Source organism: Bos grunniens, chromosome 24 (assembly GCF_055505025.1).
Source record: "Bos grunniens cultivar Pamir isolate PY7600 chromosome 24, Bosgru_T2T1.0, whole genome shotgun sequence".
Lineage (NCBI taxonomy): Eukaryota > Metazoa > Chordata > Mammalia > Artiodactyla > Bovidae > Bos > Bos grunniens.
Window position 1 is genome coordinate 1,949,372 of NC_141188.1, and position 15,977 is coordinate 1,965,348.

Below are 15,977 nucleotides of genomic sequence, written 5' to 3' on the forward strand. Positions count from 1 at the left end.
CTGGATATAGAATTCTTGGTTGATTTTTTTTTTTCCACCCACAACTTGGAACATGTCATTCTGCAGCATTTTAGCCTCTGTGGTTTCTGATAAGAAGACAATTGTTTTTATTTATTTATTTATTTTATTTATTGAGGATCATTTGTACACAACAAATTGTTATTCTCTTGCTGCTTTCAAGATTTTCTCTTTGACTTTGGATTTTGGTAGTTTGACTATAATTCATCTAAATGTGGGCCTGAGTTTATCCTACTTATAATTTGTTGAACTTTGAGATATGTAAATTAAACTTTTTCATCAGATCTGGGAAGTTTTTGACCAGTGTCTCTTCAAATATCCTTTAGCCTTTATTTCTCTCACTCTCCTCTAGGACTTCCAGATGTGTTCTTTGGTATGCCTGATAGTATGGCACAGATAGTACATCTCTAAGACTGTTCATTTTCCTTCATTTCTTTTTCTTTTCTGCTTCTTAGACTGGATACTCTCAATTGACCTATCTTCAAGTTTGCTGATTCTTTCTCTGCCATGTCTAATCTACTGTTGAGATTAGGGAATTTTTCATTTCAGTTATAATTTTCAACTCTAGAATTTCTATTTGTTTCTTTTCAAACAAAAGATTTTCATCTCTATTATTCTCTATTGGTGAGACATCATTTTGTGGTTTCATTTAGTTCTTTGTATACGGTATCCTTCAGTTATTTGTAAGTATTTATAATAGTTTATCTAAAAATCTTTGTCTAGTATGTGCAACTTCTGGGCCAGCTCAAGGACAGTTTGCACTGAGTGTTTAACTCTGTTTAGGCTTTTTTCACTATTTCTTTGTATATCTTATAATTTTGTTGAAAACCAAATATTTTAAATAATATGATATGGTAACTCTGGAAGTCAGATATGATATGATAACTCTGAAAGTCAGACTGTTCCCTCAAAGGTTTGTGGTTGCTCCTACTGTTTGTTCAATAACTCTCCTGGGTTAATGCTGTAAAGTGTATTTTTCCTCATATGTGACCACTGAAGCTCTGCTCATTTAGCTTAAATGGTCATCTGATGATTGGACATAGATATCTTTAAATGATTTGAACCAATAAGTCTCCTGTCCTTTGGTTTATATGTATGTACTAGGGTACATCTTCAGCACTCCAGCAGTTTACAGCTTTGCTTTAGCCTTCAATTCCTGATTGCAGAATCTCACAGTCAGCCAGCTATGAGAGATTACAGCATTCTCAGGTCTTTCCTGACCATGCCCACAGTCCTGCACATGTATGTGCGCTTATATATTTCCAGGAATATATCAGAGCTTATCAAAGCCTTCTTCGGACAACTCATTCCCCAGCATTTCAAAAATGTTCCTCTATTTTTCTATTGTAGTAAAATTTACCATCTTAGCCATTTTAGGGGTACAGTTTAATAGTATTAATGCATTCACATTGTTGTACAGTCATCACACTATTATACTCATAACTTTTCATCTTGTTAAACTCAAACTATATACTCGTTATGGGCTTCCCAGGTGGCACTAGGGGTAAAGAATCTGTCTGCCAGTGCAGGAGCCTCAGGAGACACGGGTTAGATCCCTGGGTCAAGAAGATCCCCTAGAGAAGGGCATGGCAACGCACTCCAGTATTCTTGCCTGGAGAATCCCTCGAAGGCTACAGTCCATAGAGTCACAAAGAGTCAGGACTGAAGCAACTTAGCATGCATGCATGCATACCCATTAAACAATAACTTCCAGGAGTTCCCTGCAGTCTAGTCATTAGGGCTATACGCTTCCACTGTAGGAGGCATGGGTTTGATCCCTGGTTGGGGAATTTTTTGAGGAACCTCCCTACTGTTTTCTATAGTGGATGTATCAGTTTACATCCCTAACAACAGTGCTCTAAGGTTCCCATTTCCCCATATCCTCCCCAACACTTGTTTTCTGTTTTTTGATAGTAGTCATCCTAAGAGGTGAGAATCACCAGCATTCCTTTTTATTGTCTTTGTCCTAGCTGGTACCTTAACTCGGGTATTTTTGTGGCAATTCCTATGCCCTATGCAGTAATCTTCATACATTACAACCCCGTGAAAAGAATTTTGAGAATTACCTGTATAGTGAAGTGAAGTGAAATTTGCTCAGTCATGTCCGATTCTTTGTGACCCCATGGACTGTAGTCCATGGAATTCTCCAGACCAGAATACTGGAGTAGGTAGCCTTTTCCTTCTCCAGGGATTGAACCCAGGTCTCCTGCATTGCAGGCATATTCTTTACCAGCTGAGCCACAAGGGAAGCCCAAGAATACTGGAGTGAGTAGCCTACTGCTTCTCCAGGGAATCTTCCTGACCCAGGAATTGAACTGGGGTTTCCTGCATTCCAGGCGGATTCTTTACCAACTGACCTATCAGGGAAGCCAATATATTTTGAAGTTTACATCTAAGTTTTCTTGTAATAAATGTAGTTTATTACCCCAGGGACTGTAGCCTACCAGGCTCCTCCGTCCATGGGATTTTCCAGGCAAGAATACTGGAGTGGGTTGCCCTTTCCTTCTCCAGGAGATCTTCCTGACCCAGGGATTGAACCCAGGTCTCCTGCATTGTAGGCAGACACTTTACCATCTGAGTCACCAGGGAAGTCCCTAATAAATGTAGTTACAAAAGATAATTTCTGGGGATTTCCCTGGTGGTCCAGTGGATAAGACTCAGAGCTCTCAATGCAGGGGGCCTGGGTTCAATCCCTGGTCAGGAACAAGATCCCACATGCGGCAACAAAGACTGAGCATGCTACAACTAAGACCCAACATAGCCAAATAAATAATGATTTTTTTTTAAAAAAAAAAAGATAATTTCCATCACATTGTAAAAATTCCATTTAAAAATGAAACTTGTACCATATAATCTTTATTCATTAAACAATTGCTGCTGATTGTTCTTAACAAATGTCCTGAGGAAAGGGCTTTTCCCAACAAGTGAGTTCTGACTCAAGTCAAATAAAGACAAACCCTGTGAACAGGGCTTTTCTAGGGACCTGTGAAACAGGTTTAATGATGACAGCTCTGTGCATATGGGGCTCTGAGGTGAGCTCCAAACCAGTTCTGCCCCCTGTAAAACTATTAGGCTGCTGGTTTCCAAAGCTGAGGAACAGAGGACAGGAAGTTAAAACACCATAAAGCTTGCCACTCTGAGATTCAGCTGCTTTTCTGGAATAAACACACCTTGCATTGTTGCTTGCAAACCTTTGATTAATTTCCAGAATTCTCAAAAAGTTGGATTTTTTTACTCTCTTTGCCAGTGCTCTCATTGCTTTTATGGAGGAGCAGATTTTTGCTGACCATTACTCCACTGTTTTAGAAGTACTTCAAGGTTAACTTTTAGGACAACAAATAACTTGTGTTTCCCAAGTTCTTAGCTTTATTGGGTTTCTACCACTCTTTTTGCCTCTTTGCTTCTTGGCCAAGGAAAGGCTTCTCAGTGAAAAAGAACTTTATCGGAAACATAGTTTACTCAATAGCATATTATGTTTGTAGCAATTGAGTTCTAGGTATTATTCATTCAACAAGCACTTGTCAGAACTATCCCTTCTTCCTGAAGGAAAAGGTGTCAAAATAGATAAGATAGATATAGATAGATAAATCTTTGTTTTGAAATTATAATGGTCATTTTATTACTTAATATTTTAAAGGAAATAAAAATGAGTTTCATTTAAAGACTGATTCATTTTTGCTTACTGACTTCCTTATTTCATTTGAGATAACTAAAAATTTTAAAGAAGTGAACTCCACCCTCCCCTGCCACTTTACTATTCTATTGTAGGAATACGGAGAAGGCAATGGCACCCCACTCCAGTACTCTTGCCTGGAAAATCCCATGGACAGAGGAGCCTGGTAGGCTGCAGTCCATGAGGTCACTAAGAGTCGGACATGACTGAGCGACTTCACTTTGACTTTTCACTTTCATGCATTGGAGAAGGAAATGGCAACCCACTCCAGTGTTCTTGCCTGGAGAATCCCAGAGACAGAGGAGCCTAGTAGGAGGTCGTCTATGGGGTCACACAGAGTCAGACATGACTGAAGCAATTTAGCAGCAACAGCAGCAGCATTGTAGAAATAACAGGTATGGTCAGCTGTAAAATTCAGTAAATATTAATGCTTGATTCTTTCTTTTTATTTACTTATTTTCAAAATAGTAGGTTGGGACTTCCCTGGTGGTACAGTGGATAAGAATCTATCTGCCAGTGCAGGGCACATGGGTTTAATCCCTGGTCCAGAAAGACTCCACATGCCACAGAGCAATTGAGCCTGTAGACCAGGACTACTGAACACATACTCTCAACAAGAGAAGCAATGAGAAGCCCACACACCACAACACAGAGTAACCCTCACTCACAGCAACTAGAGAAAGCCTGCACAGTAACGAAGACCCAGCACAGCCATAACTTAAAAAAAAAAAAGTAGGTTGGTTCCTAGGAAACTTCCAGAAATTATCATCCTTATCAATGATAAACACACAAATGATCCACTGTTGGGAGATTATTCAAACTAGTTCCTGAGTCCTTTTGATATGACCCTAATAGTCTTTGATAATTCCTTGCCTCTTAGAAGGATGAGATTCATAGGCTCATACAAATTTCTTGACTCATATCTAGAATTACCCCGTTTGATGAGGAACCCTAGATCTTTTTGAAAAATTGTGTTAAATACACAGAACAAAATACACAAAGCTAGTGGAGGTGATGGAATTCCAGCTGAGCTATTTCAAATCCTAAAAGATGATGCTGTGAAAGTGCTGCACTCAATATGCCTGCAAATTTGAAAAACTCAGCAGTGGCCACAGCCCTGGGAAAGGTGTTTTCATTCCAATCCCAAAGAAAGGCAATGCCAAAGAATGCTCAAACTACTGCACAATTGCACTCATTCACACACTAGTAAAGTCATGCTCAAAATTCTCCAAACTAGGCTTCAACAGTATGTGAACTGTGAACTTCCAGGTGTTTAAACTGGTTTTAGAAAAGGCAGAGGAACCAGAGATCAAATTCCCAACATCCATTGGATCATCAAAAAAGCAAGAGAGTTCCAGAAAAACATCTATTTCTGCTTTATTGACTATGCCAAAGCCTTTGACTTGTGGATCACAACAAACTGTGGAAAATTCTGAAAGAGATGGGAATACCAGACCACCTAACCTGCCTCCTGAGAAATCTGTATGCAGGTCAGGTCAGTTCAGTTCAGTCGCTCAGTCGTGTCAGGAAGCAACAATTAGAACTGGACATGGAACAACAGACTGGTTCCAAATTGGGAAAGGAGTACATCAAGGCTGTATATTATCACCCTGCTTATTTAACTTATATGCAGCGTACATCATCAGAAACGCTGGGCTGGAGGAAGCACAAGCTGGAATCAAGATTGCCTGGAGAAATATCAATAACCTCAGAAATGCAGATGACACCACCCCTAAGGCATAAAGCAAAGAAGAACTAAAGAGCCTCTTGATGAAAGTGAAAGAGAAGAGTGAAAAAATTGGCTTAAAGCTCAACATTCAGAAAACGAAGATTATGGCATCCAGTCCCATCACTTCATGGCAAATAGATGGGGAAACAGTGGAAACAGTGTTAGACTTTATTTTTTTGGGCTCCAAAATCACTGCAGATGGTGATTGCAGCCATGACATTAAAAGACACTTGATCCTTGGAAGGAAAGTTATGACCAACCTAGACAGCATATTAAAAAGCAGAGACATTACTTTGTCAACAAAGGTCCATCTAGTCAAGGCTATGGTTTTTCCAGTATGGAAAAACCGTATGTATGGTTTCATGTATGGATGTGAGAGTTGGACTATAAAGAAAGCTGAGTGCCAAAGAATTGATGCTTTTGAACTGTGGTGTTGGAGAAGACTTTTGAGAGTCCCTTGGACTGCAAGGAGATCCAACCAGTGCATCCTCAAGGAAATCAGTCCTGAATATTCATTGGAAGGACTGATGCTGAAGCTGAAACTTCAATACTTTAGCCACCTGATGCGAAGAGCTGACTCATTTGAAAAGACCCTGATGCTGGGAAAGATTGAAGGCGGGAGGAGAAGGGCACAACAGAGGATGACATGGTTGGATGGAATCACTGACTCAATGGACATGAGTTTGAGTAAACTCGGGAGTTGGTGATGGTCAGGGAGGCCGGGTGTGCTGCAGTCCATGGGGTTGCAAAGAGTCGGACACGACTAAATGACTGAACTGAACTGAACTGGAGTTGATTTAAAGTATGGGCGTGTGGAGTGTGTGTAGGTTACATTCAAATATTGCAGCATTTTATGTAAGGGACTTGACCTTCTTAGGATTCTGCTGAAATAAAGGTAGGACTGTGCTCACCACTTTTCAAAGCCTTTTTACTCTGTGGATATTGTCCTCTGATGAATAAAATTAAGTTTTTAAGAATTCTAGTGTGTTTTTTATTTTGTTACCTGTGCATTTTGTGTCATATCAAGAAATCATCACCAAACCCGGTGTCCTGAAACTTTCGCCCTATGTTTTTGCCCAAGAATTTTATAGTTGTATGTGTTATATTTAGGCCATGGATCCATTTTGAGTTAATTTTTTATAATGGTGTTAGGGAAGGGTCCAACTTCAATATGACAAAACCATTTTATTTTTTAATTTTCTATTTTTACTTTCCCGTTAGATCAGATCAGACAAGTTTCCTCTAAATGAAGGAATTAACTGGCACAATTCATTGCCATATAATTCTTGGTATAATTACCAGAAATTGAAAAAGTGAATGGCTTTAATGACTGGGCAATAAATCTTCCAAGTCACATATTTTCCAAATCTGTTTTCAGCAAACTTGAATGTGGTCCTAATTGAATTGTCGTCTAATGGACTGTTTGAAATAATTCTAATCATAGGCTGCTGTATGGATATTTCTGGCATAAGACTTGGTGAGACTCACAGGCTGAGCATCTTTGTGCCTTCAGAGCTCTCACTGCTGTCTCCTCCTGTCACATGAAAGGCCTCTCAGTACCAACACCATGACGACGAGAAGCCCCGGAAGAATCAGTGCAAGCCGTGCCACGTTCAGCAATCGATACTTCTCATTAAACTAAAGACTTTTTAAATGTTTACTTTGGAAGGCTAATAATCATTTGTCAAATCTTATAACTATGTTCCAATTTGATTTAATAATTGCAAAGACTCAATCTAGAAATTTTTTTACTGTAAAAATCTATTTTTTTACATTACTTGATTTATAAATGTGATAAAATACACATGCATAAAATTTACTATCTCAGCCACTTTGTAGCATATAGTTTGAAGTGAAGTGAAGTGAAAGTCACTCAATCACGTCGACTCTCTGCAACCCCATGGACTGTAGTCGGCCAAGCCCCTCTGTCCATGGAATTCTCCAGGCAAGACTACTGGAGTGGGTAGCCTTTCCCTTCTCCAGGGTATCTTCCCCACCCAAGGATAGAACCCAGGTCTCCCGCGTTGCGGGCAGATTCTTTACCAGCTGAGCCACAGGGAAGCCCGTGTACAGTTTAGTAGTGTTAGTTACATTCACATTGTAGTGCATCTACTCCAGAACACTTTCCATTTTTCAAAACTAAAACTCTATTCCCAATAGAAACAACTTTGAAATATTTTCACAAAGAGAGACTTAGCCTCAAGGGTAATGTTTAACTTCAATTTATCTAATTTTGTTGTAGAGGAGAGTGATAGGGTAACCAAGCATAAATTATTAGGATAAAATATCAGGATTAGCACTTACAAATAAGGTCTATGGGAGTAGCATGGAAAACGTTTACTGTTTTTCCCTTTTTTTTTTAATTGCTTTTGTTTAAAATTTGATCGCCTTAACTACTGTAAGCATAGCCTATTTTTGTGCTTAAAATACTGAATGGAAAACTCCATTGTGTGTTGCTTTGGACATATTTGGTCAAATGTGTGTTACTTTGGCTGTATAGGCATTTAAAGCAAACAAACAAAAAAAAGCTGTGAAAATGGCCTTGGAGCATTATCTTTAGTTACTTGAAGAGTTTCTAGTTTTTTTTTAAAGTACAGTTTATGTTAAGATAATTTTTATTAATTTAGAGAAGACAATCAATGTCTGTGAGAAAACGGACTTTCTTTTGGATTTTCTTTTTGTGGTCATTGTGAGTGATTGCTTTTTCCTTTTATTAGTTTCACATTCTTCCTTTGTCCTAAAACTTAGACTGACATCTAGCTTTGACAATCATAGTATGTTTTATTTTCCTGAGGGGGGAATAATTTATACTGCTGTTTAGTTTTGTACTATTGGTGTGTTGGTGAATTTTTAAACTGTGTGCTAACTGCAATGAATTATATGAACTGAGAAAAAAAAATATATATATATCAGGATTAAATTCTTCTGGGGCAGTGCAATGGAAACCAGAGATCAAAGAGAAACAACCTTGTTGGATTTTTTGATTGTTATAAAAGAGCTCGTTCATTCTATTTTAAAATGCATGATGGTAGTATCAAATGACTATGGCATTTAGATTTCATTGACTATATTTAAAAGATCATATGATAAAATATTTATTTTTAAATAAAATATTTACAGCTTGCTGGAAATTAGGGCTTCCCTCGTGGCTCAAACAGTAAAGAATCCACCTGCAATGCGGGAGACCTGAGTTCTATCCCTGGGTTACGAAGGTCCCCTGGAGGAGGGCATGGCAACTCAGTCCAGTATTCTTGCCTGCAGAATCCCTTGGACAGAGAAGCATGGCGGGCTACAGTCCATGGGGTCATAACAAGTCAGACACGACTGAGGACTAAGCACAGCACAGCTGGAAATTATATCCTTTGCAACTATTTATTTTTATTATGAAAAATTTAGATGCCAACTTAAAGGTGTATTATCCCTTTTATACTAGTAGGTTTTTCCAAAATTCTTGATGGGATATGTCACATGTGAAGACCACAGCATTAGGGGAGAGGGATCCCTATGGAATACTGAACCAAAATTGAAATTCACTGGAGACTCACATCCTAACATATTCAGTATCTCACTGTGGACAGTGTCTCCACAGCAGGACTCATGAAAGGGTAGCCGCTGAGCTTCACCCCTTCGTCTGTTACATTATTCCATAGTCAACCTGTAAAACAGCTACCAATTTCAAGGAAAGTTTTAAGAAAAACTTGCATTACTGTGCCTGGCCTAGGTTAGGAAGTAAGTTACACAACTGTATCAAAAGTTTATCTTTCCCTCCCAGCACCACAGAGTAAAAGACAGAATGGGAGGAGAGGTTTACAAATCATGTATCTGATAATGAATTATATGCATATACATATATATATATAGAGAGAGAAATCTATACATATGTAGAGAGAGAGAAATCTATACATACGTAGAGAGAGAGAAAAAGCAAAAGCACAGCGGTGGTTGCAGGGTCAGGGAGCCAGGAAATGGTAGTTACTGCTTGATAGGAGCAGAGTTTTAGTTTAGTGAAAATGAGGCAAGTGTTGATAAAAACTAATTGCTCTGGAAATTAGCATATGTGAAATATCAAACAGGAAAGATGACGGGTGACTGTTACTGAAATAAACATCATGACGTGACTGGATAACTGATTATGAAAGAAATCACATTAAACTTGTGTTGTCTGCTTGATCTCGTGTCTTGAAAAGTTTTGCCAGCCTAGGATGTCTCCCTGTGTGTAAGAGGGGGTGTGCCTCGCTCCCTGGCAGCCTGGCAGCCTGCTCATGTGAGCGTGCTTGGAGAAAATATTGAGAAGTAACGGGGAGAGGGCAAAGGGATGGAGGAGAGCGCGCCTCTGGACCTTAGAGTGTGGAGCAGGCTTTACTTTAATTAGCCACTGAAGGTGGCTTTTCCCAAACTTGAAGTTTTTTATTCCAGGGGCAATGAAGAATAGTGTTTTCCTTTGCTTTTTAAAAGGGAAATGGGATCTGAGACTGTTTCTCAGAGATCTGTGTAAGTTGAGGTCTGGTGATATTCCCTTTAAGTCAGTGGTTTTATCTGCGTGATTCCCAGACCAGCAGCATCAGCTTCTCCTGGGAACTTGTGAAAAATGCACATTCTTGGGCTGCATTCCAAATTAGCCAGTTCCAGAACTCGGAGGTCCTCCATGACTGATGCCTCCCCAAATTTTAGAGCCACTCACACCTGCATGGTTTGAGTTGCATTGCCCTTGTAGTTGACATGTCTAGGTGATGTAACTGTTAGTTTTATGTAAACATTAGACATTTCATTTTCGTGTTTTTTGGAACCAATGTAATTAGTTTTCAGTTATATAGAAGAGCACAAAGTCTGTCCTGCCTGATGAATAAAGTTCCCTTTTGCCAAGTGAGGAACAACAGCGTGTCCTAATCCAGCGGCCTCAGGCCAAACAAACAGGCGGTGTCCTTAGATCGCTGGACAGGTCAGCCTGCGGGAGGTGACCTAGGGTACGCCTAGCAGGTGGCCTGGAGGTCTGCAGGCAACGCTGTGGGCATTTGAGCCTGAGCCAGGGGCTGACAGGAAAGAGGTGGGCCCGGCTGTTTCCCAGAGCAGGGCCGAGCTGCATCTTTTTTAAAGGGACCTGCTCTGTCTTTTTAGCCAGAACCCATGCTCCTGCCTCCCAGAGGTTTGTGAAGCTTGGTTTTCACCAGGTTCTTTTCTTCTTTCAATTTTGCTGCCACTTCTGATCCTTTTGAAGTGCAGCCATTTGGTGTTTTTAAAATGCAAATCATATCCAGTCATTTCCTTCCTTAATATTAAAACTGCCCAGGACTTCCCATTCCCCTTAGGGGAGAGTTCAGAAGTTACAGCTGGCCTTTGCTTCACTCACGCCTCTGAGTGTCTGATGGCTGTCAGGGGCTGTGCGGACAGTGTGGCCCAGCCTGGGGATGCTCCAGGGTCCCCAGTGAGGGAGGGGCCCCCACCCTACAGCCTGAGCTGCGCACCTCTCCTGGGGTCCGCAGGACAGGGGTCCATGCGCATGAACTGTTCCCCCACACTGCCGTCTCCCTTCTCTCGAAGCTCCACGAGGACTGGGGTGCTGATGCAGCCATGTCCAGGCCTCCGGGAGGCCCGGTCATGACGCCTCTTCTCCGATGCTGGTCCCTGCTGTTCACACGCCCACTATCTGTTTCCTCCTAGTTTGGAGCCGAGTTCCGAAGGTTCTCTCTGGACCGCCAGAAGCCCGGGAGGTTTGAAGACTTCTACAAGCTCGTCGTGCACACCCACCACATCGCCAACACCGAGGTGACCATTGGCTATGCAGACGTGCATGGCGACCTGCTGCCCATCAACAACGATGACAACTTCTGCAAGGCCGTCTCCAGCGCAAACCCCCTGCTCAGGGTTTTCATCCAGAAACGAGGTACTCAAGAGACTGAGCCCATGCTCCTGCTTGGCGCTCATTTAAAAAATAAATACACCTTCCAGTTTCGTCTGTCATTTCAGAACCATGTTATTCTGATTTCTTTTTTTTATTTATTTTTTAATTGGAGGAAAATTGCTTTACAATGCTGTGTGGTTCCTGCCGTACAACAACACAAATTATATATATATATCCCCTCCACCCATCCCACTTACTCTGTTTTCTAGCCTTTGATGAGAGACTAAAGAAATTAAGATCTGTTTGGTCAACATTAATTTCTTAGAAAACATTCTTAATAATATTTAAACTGCATTTTCCACCTGAAATTGTGTTAACTCATGATTTTTATATACTGAGAGAAAATGACATTGATATTTTCAGTATTTTAACCGGAGTCATTAGCCAGTAACCCAAGAATTAAAGTAAAGGTTGTTAGTATATGTTTTCCACTGTCTTTTTAGGGCTGGGAAAAAATGTAAACTTTAGATTATAACTTTGGTTGGTTTTTAGCTCTGAAGGCCTGTAACAGCAGTATAACTTTATGTGAAAATAAATCGCTAACACAGGTTAATGACTGAGGTGGGGGCATTCCGGTGGATTTACTCCTCAAAGCTGCACATTAGACTTGTTTTCTTGTCTCTGGACTTGGGAGAACCTTAACAATTCTAAATACCATCCTGGAGAGAAGGACACTAGCAGGGGAGGCCTGGCGTGGGGAAAGGGCTCTTTCCAATTCCCGTGGGGTGACTGTCCCTCCTTCCCTGAGGGGCCTCTGCGCCGCCCTGGGGGAGCAGTGTGGTGGGCGGGGGCACCTCTCACAGTGTTCTCTGCTGCGGACTCTGCCGTCTGGGGAGGAGGGAGACTGGCCTTAGTCCCTGGGGCTGTGGGCTCTTCCCACCGGAAGCAGCAGCAGTGTGCGGGCGGAAGGCCCAGACGCGGAGCCCAGAGCTGCTGGCATGGGGCCGGGGACCTGGTTCTCTCTCCTCCACTTGAGTCCCTGCTTGACTGACGGTGTTCTTACATCGCTCGCCACCAGTTGTCCTGTGGCGAGGGGGCCACACATGCAGAGCGCGCTGAGCATCGGCCAGGGCCTCCTGTGTGCGGTGTTGGAGGGGACGTGGAGGAGGGCCCGCAGGGGGGCCGCTGACCTCACCTCGATCTGGTTCTCTGGCACCAGATCAGAAGCGCTGCATCTGCGGCCCTGGCTGAGCCAGTGTGTCCTGCTGCTGGTCCCGAAAAGTCAACACAGCTGCCACTTCCTCACGGTGACTGGGGTGGGGCGGGCGCGGGCGCTCCGGTGCAGTCGCCGGGGCTTCGGGCCCTCCACGGCCCCTCCTGTGTGGCTACACCTGCACCAACTGCCCCTCACATCTGGGTGCCTGTTCTCCTTCGACCCTCTCAGCCAGGCCTGATCTCCACTAGCCTGCATCCCCGCCATCCTCTCGTCTCTTTATTCTGGCTTCTCCGTGTTGTGTCGTCAGTTGCTCCCAGGGCTGGTGTGTTGTCCAGATCCCACGTCCACAGCTCTGCCGGCCATCCCAGGTTGTGGCGTCACCTCCCGAGGTGCAGAAAGTGAGGCGTGGGTGTGAAGCCGTGCGCGTGTGTGAGAAACGGGTCTCTGTGCCGCTGGCACGTGCAGTGGGATGGGAGGCACCACTGGCGCCCTCGTGACACACCTGTGCCGTTGGCAGACCAGGCGAGGCGGGACGCTGCCCGCGGGGCCGCACACATGGCTCTGCTGCTCAGGCGTGCGGCCTCGGGCCCCGCGTCCTGTCCTTTGTACTTTTTGCTTTTTCCCTGGCCTCACAGAAGTGGCCCGAAGATTAACCAGCTGCCTCAGGGCTCTAACCTTTTTGTAAGCATTTCCAGCGCTGGGGCTTCGCCTCCAGCCGCTGCCTTTCTGTTCCGTGACCGCAGGGGGCGCTCACCCCCGACCCCCAGCACTCTCTCAGGGACCCTGACTTCAGGGGGTGCTCACTCCCGCCCCCCCCCCCCAGCACTCTCAGGAACCCTGACTGCAGGGGCGCTCACTCCCGCCCCCCAAGCACTCTCTCAGAGACCCTGATATCAGGGGTGCTCACCCCCGCCCCCCTCCCCAGCACTCTCTCAGGGACCCTGACAGCAGGGGGCGCTCACCCCCGCCCCCCAGCACTCTCTCAGGGACCCTGACAGCAGGGGGCGCTCACCCCCGCCCCCCAGCACTCTCTCAGGGACCCTGACTGCAAGGGGTGCTCACCCCCGCCCCCCCCCAGCACTCTCTCAGAGACCCTGATATCAGGGGTGCTCACCCCCGCCCCCCCCAGCACTCTCTCAGGGACCCTGACTGCAGGGGGTGCTCACCCCTGCCCTGCCCCCCAGCACTCTCTCAGGGTCCCTGACTGCAGGGGGCGCTCACCCCGGCCCCCCAGCACTCTCTCAGGGACCCTGACTGCAGGGGGCTCTCCCCCCTGCTCCCTCCTCCCCCCAGCACTAGTCTATCACGGCCTGGTGGCCCCTGAGCCTACCGTTCTCACCGGTTCTATGGGGGAGCCCACCTCGGGTTGTTGTCAGGCTTCAAGAGAAGAATGTTCCCGCTGTGTAGGAAGCCTGGCCCCTCGATACTATCGCTGTTGCCGGGAGAGGCAGGGGCAGCTGCGCTTCTCCGGACGGCAGGCGGGAAGCAGCACCACCCTGATGCCCGCCGTGCTCAGGAAAGGCCCACCAGCCCTGTGACGGGGCTGTCCTTCCTGGGAATGGACGGGCCTGAGAGTCCTGGAGGGAACTCTCCAACCCCACGTCCTTTCCCACAGCATGGGCTCTGAGCTTTGGGTCACAGAAATGCTATTTCTGTGATTTTACGGTAACCACACCCGCTCTGTCATCTACTTCATAAATTTCTGTAAATTGATGGTGGATGAACAGATAAACGAAATGCGGTGTATCTGCCCACCAAGGTTTTATTCAGCCATAAGAAGGAGTGAAGCGCTGGGGTCCAGCCTGCAGTACAGCTGGGAAGCAAGGCCTCGTGGATGAAACCGGCCTGTGTTGTACGGCTCCACGCACGATCCACCGGGTTCTGTTTGTGACCAGTTTATCTGTAGCAGCACTTTCACGGCTGTCTGCAGACGCGCACAGGTTGCCAACGCACGTTCCCACCGAGGCAGAGTAGGCGCTGCTCTGCCTGCCTGTTTCAGCTCACACTGTGAACTGTGTGCTTTCCACGGTCTATTTAGTGCCACATTTTCCACATTTTTCTTTTTTTTTTTTTTTAATGTATTCAAATACATATAAAATTTAGCAGTGTAGGGGCTTCCCTGTTGACTCAGTGGTAAAGAATCCACCTGCCAATGCAGGAGACACAGGTTGGATCCCGGATCCGGGAAGATCCCACATGCCACGGAGTCCCCAAGTCCAGGTGCCGTAACTACAGAGCCTGTGCCTAGAACCTGGGGGCCACGACCAGAGAAGCCACCACAATGAGAAGTCTGTGCACCACAACGAGCGAGTAGCCCTCCATCTCCGTAACTAGAGAAAAGCCAGCACAGCCATGGAGACTCAGCACAGCCAGATAAACAAACACAATTATAAAAAGAATAGTTTCGTGTTGGGACCATGTAAGTGTTCAGCTCACTGGCTAATTAAATATGCTCCTGCTGTCGTGCAGCACCCACCACCATCCGCCCCGGTAACTTCTTCTCATAAAACTGAATCACTCTACCTGTTAAACACTGACTCCCCATCTCCCCTCCCTCAAACCTGGCAACCACCACTTTTTGCCTCTATGATTTTGACAACTCTTGAGTACCTCATATAAGTGATATTAGACAGTATTTGTCCTTTTGTACTGGCTTATTTCAGTGACTGAGCAAAATGTCCTCCAAGCTTCATCCATGCTGTAACCTATGTCACAATTTACTGTTCCTTTAAGGCTGAATAATAGTACATTCTATGGCTACCACATTTTGCTTTTCCACTCATCCATTGATGAACACGTAGGTTTCTTCCATGTTAAGCTATTGTGAATAATGCTGCTGTGAACATGAGAGACAAAAAGCTCTTCGAGACCCTGCTTTCAATTCCCAAGTATGAACCTAGAAGTGGAATGGTAACTGTATTTTTTATTTTTTTGAGGAAGCCCCATACTGTTTTTCACAGTGGTTGTTCCATTTTACATTCCCACCAACAGGGGTAGGGGTTCCGGTTTCTCCACACGCACAGCAACACCTGTTTTCTGGTTTGGGGGTAATAGCCATCCTGATGGATATGAGCTGATAGCTCACTGTAGTTTTGATTAGTGTTTCCCATTATTAGTGATGTTGAGCATCTTTTCACTTGCTTAATCATCATTCATATGCCTTCTTTGGAGAGATATCTATTCAAGTCTTTTGCTCATTTTGCACTGGGTGGTTTGTTTCCGGTTGTGGAGTTTTGGTTCTCTATTTATCTGGATATTAATCCCTCATTCAGACACATTATTTGCAAATATGTCTTCCTGTTCTGAGGGTTGTCTTTTACTCAGTGGCATGTGTCTTTTCTAAGATATAAATGTACCTTTGTGCCGCATCTCAGTTGTAACATGCAGGACATTTAGTTGCAGCGTGGGAACTCTTATTTGTGGCCCCTGGGATCTAGCTCACTGACCAGGGATCAAACCCACGCCCATAGCCTTCACATCTGCAGGTTCCTGTCCTTCTGCA

The 15,977-nt window shown here is 44.4% G+C and overlaps 1 protein-coding gene across 1 annotated transcript in view; it reads left to right on the top strand.

Annotated features, from left to right (window-relative positions):
* PARD6G (par-6 family cell polarity regulator gamma) overlaps nt 1–15,977 on the top strand; it is a 77,656-nt gene that overhangs the window by 29,661 nt on the left and 32,018 nt on the right. Inside the window, exon 2 of the mRNA XM_086372505.1 lies at nt 11,079–11,301. Within this exon, the coding sequence (XP_086228631.1) occupies nt 11,079–11,301 (223 nt within the window). The remainder of the gene's footprint in view (nt 1–11,078; nt 11,302–15,977) is intronic.